Below are 7,990 nucleotides of genomic sequence, written 5' to 3'. Positions count from 1 at the left end.
ATCGCCTAGCCAGAAACAAAACTAACGAGTTCAAATGTTTGACGGTCTAGACAAGATCAATAAAATGTGTCTGCAGTGCTGGAGCTTGCGAGAAAATGCGGGGGGGGGGGGGGGGGGCTGGCTTACAGTAAGGTACGGCTCTGTGTGTCTGTCAAATTTACCAACATGTAGTCACTAGCTCAGATGATACGACAGTTGAATGTTCAGCATCAGTCAGCGACCGGACAATTGAATCTTGTGAAACCTTTTCATACATAACTGAGCAGTGCAGTGCATTACTTAAGGCCAAATGGAGCACCATAATTTTGCAGAAACTAGAATATGGACAAGCATCTATGATTACAAACCATGCCTTCTAAAGTTGGATGTCAAATGATTGTTCGGGGATGTTAATTTTCAGAGTCATGCTAGCTAAGACAGCTGAAGAAAACACCATGGGCTTAATAAACCAGTGTCAGTTCACCACTTCACCATGTCCCTCCTTATCTTATGTGACCTCGTTAGACAAAACATATAAACGCACCGCTCCACGTGCACAGTACACACTCACATAATGGCTACCGAACAATGTAGTTGATGGTTCACGGAACTACAAGAGTAGGGAAACCACATGGATTGAATTGAGTACAAGAGTAGGGAAACCACATGGATTGAATTGAGGTGACATGCATCTACATTTGAATCCATATGAATGAATTCTAGAAACAGAGGAGTCTTTGTTGATAAAGGTACATGATTTTGGAGAGACATTTTTTTTGTAGCAACCACATTTTATTTGTTTTCTTCAAACTTGTAAGGTTATACACGATCTATGTATGATTATTTGGGGCCAATTTCTTGAAATGTTCGAGTGATCTTCATAATTAACATACTAATTTTGGACTCATTGTTCATGGTTTAGTCACTTCACCATTTCAGATGTTATCTCGGCCATTTGGCCCACCAATCTTGTATTGTTGATTGACATTTGGCTGTATGAGCCCATCAAGGAGAAACGATCAGTAAACTTGCCAAGTATACCCCTCTAATGAATTCAAACCCAAGATGCATTCCCAATTTATCATGAAACTTGGCACAAATTATTTTCTGCAACAAACTACTTGTAAATGGGCCGGAAAATAAAATGATACAGAATATGATCAAGATAAATTCAACATGTTCAAAAGAATACAAAGATTCATGGTGAAGGAGCTAACCATCACAGTTGTACATACAACAGGCACAAATTTATACAGCAGAATGAAGCAATTTTCACAATCCTCACACAATCAATCCTTTGGTTCCGAGCTAGGGGAAGATCTTCCTACTCAACCCTGCAGGCAAAGAGCTAATAATGAGCTGTCAGCAAAGCAATATTTCCATCCATAGACAAGGTTGAATAAATATTGTCAGGTATAAGGGATTTTGTATGCAATTCAAGATGAATTGCTAAATCCAACCGAGTTTGTGCTCAAGCTTGTTCAGACAAGGTAAAGTGGTGACTGTCTTTTTTAGCGAAGAGTGCCGACTGCTTAGTTTAAGACAAGTTCTACTTGGTATAATGACTATCAGATTGCATTACAGAACATGATGATCGTGAACCAAGATCAAATGAATATGTAATTAATAGCTAGATCAATCAATAAGTAGTCCGTAACATTTCCTAAATCATCTACACCGTCAGTTCATCCCGACCTAAAGAAAGAAAACACATGTAATACCCAAAGATATGACCCTCTTCTGTCCATACTGCAAAACTTCACACTAGATTAACATATAGCCAATAAATTGAGATGACAACTTTTTGTTTATAAGAATAGGAGAATTTCCATGTTAACGGTTCTAGATCCAAATTTTACCCTTTTCATACAATGATGATTCATAAATAAGTATCTCCATCGGCTACAGAACTAGCTACCCTGGGCATCACCATGGAAATTGCTACAGAACCGAGAACTGGGAAACAGTCCAGTGGTAGGATTATAGTGGTGTGACCCATTCGACCAGGGTTCAACTCATGGTTGCTTCTACCTTCATTAAGTCAGTTCTTGGTCTACAAGAAACTTGGTTGTTCTGAACTTTTAGTATGATAATTTAATGTAGCTTATGACAAATGCATCACTAATCCTGGACTCCGTGGTAAACCTAGTTGGAACTAGCAAAACAACAAGTTTCCTAACGAATCAGAGAGTGCAAGTTCAGATTTTCTTAATGAAACTTTTGAGAAACATACATACAATATTACTAAATGTGCACAGGGAAAAATATAGTCTTAATAATTTGGAATCATTCGCAAGCTAATGTAAAATCTATGATCTGCAATTCACCACATTAGAATCTTGTGCTATCATTCGAGAGGTGAAAAATATATCAAACCTAGCATCAGGTTTGGCAGGTAGAGTAAAGGAGTCAGCAGACATTGCTGACCTGGTTGAGAAGTTATAGAAGACCAGTGAGTCATCACTCAACATCATAATCTGCAGCTATGTTCCCTAAACAATCTCCTTTTCAGCATCGACATCATAATCTGGAAGACTCCGCAGTACCTAATCAAGAGCAATAATGGCTATCAAGATCTCAGAAGGAATGTGGGCTTATAAGAAAGCAAATTAAATATTATATTCATACCTCATACAAGTACCACGAGATGTAGGCATCAGTTGCAGCATACTGAAGTTGCTGTTTTGAGAGGACGCAAGACTCCCAGTTTCCCATTCTGATGTTGCTGGGCTTTGGCAACTGCAGATAGGAAGATTGCAGAGGATAAAGAGAATTGCAGCATAGTAATATGTTAGCGTCGGAAACGCTAAACGGGCAGAAGATTATAGGCCAAGCAAGCATGCATCAGCAATAAACAGTAATTCAGTTAAAGATTTCTAGTGCATTTCAAAGACACTTCATAGATAGTCTTCTAAATAGTTATTGAACTTTTTGTACTCATTACCCCACAAACATTGGATCAGCAACCAATCGAACTTCAGTTGAATCATTTATTATGAAAAAAGCTTATTTTATCGACATGTAGGTGCTTTGTCTATTAAATAATACTCCCTCCGGTCCTAAATATAAGCCATATAGTGTTTTGAGAAAAATTCCATAATATAAGGTTTACTACATTGCCCCACTTGTATGGAAAATATTTTTAGTGATTCGATTATGTTTTCTTAGCTTATGCAAAGTCCTCTATTAGCTCACGTTAATTGCCTAGGGTTAATCCTAACCAAACAAGGTGTAATTTTTCCCGAAAGTGTGTTTCTTAATTTCCGTGCAAAAAACTATATGGCTTATATTTAGGACCGGAGGGAGTACTTGACTAGCATCATTTAGCCAACCATACAGTCACTTGATACATAGAACACAAAAAATTAGCATGGCCTGAAGTCTCGTGTTTCTTCCCTAGGTGCCAGTCTAAACAAATCAACCAACCCATCCATATTGATCCTAGTACTTTCAATAACGAACTGAGAGTCTGAGACCAAACAGATTAACACAGAAACAAACACGCATAGAAGCAAGCATGCAGCAGCCACAACCAATAATCTGGTTTAAACATTTCTAGTGCATTTCGTAAACACTTCAGAGTTCGAGCTGCTAAAAAATAACTGAACTTTGTATTCATTACACAACCAGACATTGCCACATTACATAGATATAGACCAAACATACATGGATAAGCAACCAATAGAATTCCTGTTCACTCATTAATTGTGGAGAAAGATTATTTTCATAGGCACCTAGGTGTTTTATATACTAAATAATAATTGGCTAGTGTCATTTAGCCAACTATACATTGACGTGATACATAAAACCCGCACACGAGTAAAGGCCTGAAAAGTGAAGACCTGTGTTTCTTTCTGATGCGAACCGAAATGGGAAAGGAGAGCAGTACATGATAGCTAATATAATAAAATTACCTCTTTACATGTAATCATTTCGGTTAATGCAGCAAGACTCCATCTTCTTTGAGGCCCAGCTAACTTGACATTTGCAATAATTGACAAATCCGTCAATGGTTGTACACGGACATCATAATCATTGAACATCTTCCTGGCATCATTGTCTATACATACTCCAACCTGCATAGACAAGAAAAAAGTGTCTTGAGTGAAGGTAAAAGGGGAATCCTTGTGTGCAAAAAGATAATACAATCTAAAGTGAAATGAGCAAAACTTCTTATAATGGAAACATAATTACGCACTTTAACAGATGAACTGTCCTCCAGAAGAGACTTCAATATAGGAGGTACTCCAGAGTGAATGATATGCATGAGGTAACAGTGAGTTTTGTCCATGCACAATTGCATTAGAGCGACTTTACATGGCGGTTCTCCTGCAAAGACCACACTCCACAACATTAGTTATTCCATGAGATTTTGCAGGATATAAAGCATTCATCCAGCAACAAACATTTTTCATTCAAAAGGATCGATAAAGCAATTAAAGATTAGGTTATGCAGAACAGCAAACCTCTCCGTGGAAAGGGTCTCCATTCGAGATCAAATCCAAGGGAGACCGGGCCAGAGGCCTTCATTCTTTCGATGTTGCGCGCAATTTCTGCAGTAGCTTTCTCCACTTCAGAACGCGTCCGGCAATATACTATCTTACCACTGAATGCTATTTGTTGGTGCCTCGCCTTCACAATCCCTATACCACATCAAAGGGGGACAGGATTCGGATGTCAATTCCACAAGAAGATAAATACAGATAAACTAAATCTAACAGCTGATAAACTACTCGAATCAACCAACCAGCCCATCCATATGGATCCTAGTGCCGTCAATAACGAACCTAGCCCTAACAGAGAACAAGAGAAGCAATCAGACAGGCAGAGCTGTCATTTTACCAAAGCTGGGGGCTTTTCTTCCAAGTCATGAAACTGCAGCATATTTGCGTGATTTCTCACACAAAATGTATTGACATGGCCGACACAATATAACAAGGGTTCTTTAATTTCGCAAGAAAGCGGAAAGGGAAGGCAAGAAGAGAGGATCCGTACCTCCGCAAGTGGGAGGCGGGAGGACCGACGACGGCGAGGCTGCCGCCAGGACAGGGATGTGCCGGGGGCGAAATGGAGGGGCTGGCCTGGCGGCGGTGCTGGACCAGTCGGGGAGGCGGCGGCGCTTGGCGGACTCCGCGGCGTAGGCGGCCTCGATGGCCTGGAGCTCCGCCTCTGCCGCGTCGTCCCAGTAGAAATCATCGTCTTCGCCGGCGCAGGGACACGCGGGAGGATCGCTGGACTGCATGGCGGCCGGATCGGTGGCGGACTCGACGGCGCGCTGACGCCGGTGGTGGGAGGGGGGGGCACGGGAGTTTTTTCCTTTCTTTTTGCCAATTCTGAAGCCGTGGGAGACTGGGAGGGAACATAACATTTGGGTAGAGGTAGAACCATGATGTGAACGTAGCAAATATTGTGTTTCAAAACCAAAACTTCGGGATCTCAACTTTTTCCAGGGTCGAGACTCCAGAAACGTTTTACCCCTAAGAAAGCGATGAATGTTAAAAATAGTCATCTTTATTGTCATTTAAATCGAATATTATTCATCATAACTATTCACTGATTAAACATTTGCATATTTACGCAATAATTAGTGATTAGTGGTACTCCCTCCATTTTATGTTGAGCATAATTTTCCGTGCAAGTCAAATTGTGTAAACTTTGACCAAGAATATAGATAATAATAAAAAAATATACTATACCAAATGGATATAATATGAAAATATGTTCATAATAACTCGAGAACTTGGAATGAAGCGATGGTTAGAGAATGTTGTCTACCTAATGATGCGGCGGCTATTCTGGCTATAAAACTCTCGGCCAGGTCTGTGACGACTTCATCTCTTGGCTACCTGAATGGAATGGGATGTTTTCGGTTCGATCAGCCTACAGACTTGGTTTGCAGCCTTTGATTGAGTCTCTTAGTGCAGGTCAGAGTAATTCAGCCCCAACTGGAGACCGTAGCATCTGGGATCTTGTCTGGAAATCAAAGGTTCCTCAAAAAATAAGGGTTTTTGCTTGGAGAGCGGCAACGTCTACCCTAGCAGTTCGGTCGGGCCTTAATCGTCGGATGTCGGAGGTTGACAGCACGTGTACTATCTGTGGCGTGGCTGCTGAAGATGAACATCACGCCCTTGTTACTTGTACTTTGGCGAGAGCTCTCCGAGAGGGGATGAGACAATTCTGGGATCTGCCTATGGAGGAGGCTTTTTTGCTTAAAGGAACCGACTGGCTGCTTGTTCTGCTTAGTAATTCATCTCAAAATGCAAGGTCAAGGATTATTTTTCTCCTCTTGCGAGTTTGGCACCATCGGAATAATGTCGTTCATGGTGATGGACGGGCCTCCGTTTCAGCCTCTGTTTCTTTTCTAAGGAACTACCTGGACAGTTTCATCTCCGCATGTGGCACGGTCTCGGATCCGAAGGGGAAGCAGCCGGTTAGTATTGTGTCTGTTGATAGTTCTGAGGGTTTATCGGTGGTGAACCGATGGACAGCTCCATCCATTGGCTCCCTCAAAGCCAATGTTGATGCTGGGTGGGATGTAGCGAGCCGTAGGGCAGGCAGGGATCGGCATTGTCATTCGGGATCATGCTAGTCACACGATTTTATCGGAATGGAAGCACTTACCCTGGTGCTCGAGCGCTGAAGAAGCAGAAGTCTTGGCTTGTATCGCGGGGCTGCATCATCTTATCGGTATTTCATGTGAGTCCGCCGTGTTGGAGTCAGATTGTCTAAGAACAATCTGGTTGATAGATCATCGAGTTGGAGCCTTTACAGAGAAGGGCAGGAGATGTTGAAGGTCTTCCGACACATTACTGTTTTGAAGGTGGACCAGGGGAGCAATAGGGTGGCGCATGGATTGGCGCAGCTAGGCAAGAGGGGTGATTCCGGCACTATGCTTGATTCTGTTCCTGCTGCTTTGGCGGGCTTAGTTAGGAATGATTGTAACCGGGTCGATGAGCCTTAGGTGCTTAGGCTTTGCTTCACCTGATGTAACCATTCTGTAACTCTTTGAGCAGCAAGTTTCTTACGCACTCTTTTCCTTACCAGGGTACCTAAGGGGATTGGAAGATTTTTAATGAGGCGGCTTGCTTGCGTATATATATTATGGTTCATCTTCAAAAAAAAACTCAGCTGCAACCTCACTTGCAATATTAGGCCCAATAATCACACTGAGCCATGAACAATGACTCCAAAATTAGTATGTTAATTATGAATATCAGTGGAACATTTCAAGAAATTGACCCCAAATAATCATACGTAGCTTGTGTATAACGTTAGAAGTTTGAAGAAAACAAATAAATGTGGTTGCTACAAAAGAAAAGAAAAGAAATTCTCCAAAATCATGTACCTTTATCAAGAAAGACTCTATTTTTAGAATCCATTCATATGGATTCAAATAGAGATGAATGACACCTCAATCCAATCCATGTGGTTTCTCTACTCTTGTTGTTCGGTAGGCATTATGTGAGTGTGTGCTGTACACGTAGAGCGTGTGTTTATAACTTGAGATGTCTTGTCTAATGAGGTCACATAAGATAAGGAGGGACATGGTGAAGTCACACTGGTTTATTAAGTCCATAGTGTTTTTCTTCAGCTGAATCATTTGACATCCACTTTACAAGGTACGGTTTGTAATCAGAGATACTTGTCCATATTCCCGTGGAAATTCAGTAGTTTCTACAAAAATTATGGTGCTCCATTTGGTCTTAAGTAATGCACTGCTCTGTTCTGTATGAAAAGGGTTCACAAGATTCAACTCTCGGCCGGTGACTGTTGCTGAACATTCAACTCTTGTATCATCTGAGCTAGTGACTACATGTGGGTAAATTTAACGACACGTTTTCTTGATCTTTTCCAGACCGTCAAACATTTAAAATCATCAGTTTTGTTCCTGGCTAGACGACACATATGTGTATATTCTGATGCTCAATTCTTAAACATCGCCAGAGCCATGCCGTTAACATGGAGCAAATGTGCTCTGATTTCAGATTACTGACTGAATGCTTGTGATAAT

At 41.2% G+C, this 7,990-nt stretch overlaps 1 protein-coding gene across 2 annotated transcripts; it reads right to left on the bottom strand.

Annotated features, from left to right (window-relative positions):
- Positions 1-1,136: 1,136 nt before the first annotated feature.
- Positions 1,137-5,235, bottom strand: LOC124697951 (Werner Syndrome-like exonuclease). Of its 2 annotated transcripts, none has more exons than XM_047230478.1 (7): positions 4,975-5,235; positions 4,446-4,622; positions 4,178-4,308; positions 3,894-4,055; positions 2,608-2,718; positions 2,407-2,525; positions 1,137-1,327 (listed from the first exon to the last, which is right to left on the bottom strand). In XM_047230478.1, the coding sequence occupies exons 1-6, from the start codon at positions 5,219-5,221 to the stop codon at positions 2,472-2,474; spliced, it is 882 nt and encodes a 293-aa protein (XP_047086434.1). In that variant the 5' UTR covers positions 5,222-5,235; the 3' UTR covers positions 1,137-1,327; positions 2,407-2,471. The 2 variants fall into 2 exon arrangements, with proteins under 2 accessions (XP_047086434.1, XP_047086433.1); XM_047230477.1 differs by having other exon boundaries at positions 1,137-1,313.
- Positions 5,236-7,990: the final 2,755 nt, after the last annotated feature.

This window comes from Lolium rigidum, chromosome 3, assembly GCF_022539505.1.
Source record: "Lolium rigidum isolate FL_2022 chromosome 3, APGP_CSIRO_Lrig_0.1, whole genome shotgun sequence".
NCBI lineage: Eukaryota > Viridiplantae > Streptophyta > Magnoliopsida > Poales > Poaceae > Lolium > Lolium rigidum.
The sequence above is the reverse complement of the archived record's forward strand: the minus strand, read 5'-3'. Positions and strand labels throughout refer to the sequence as shown.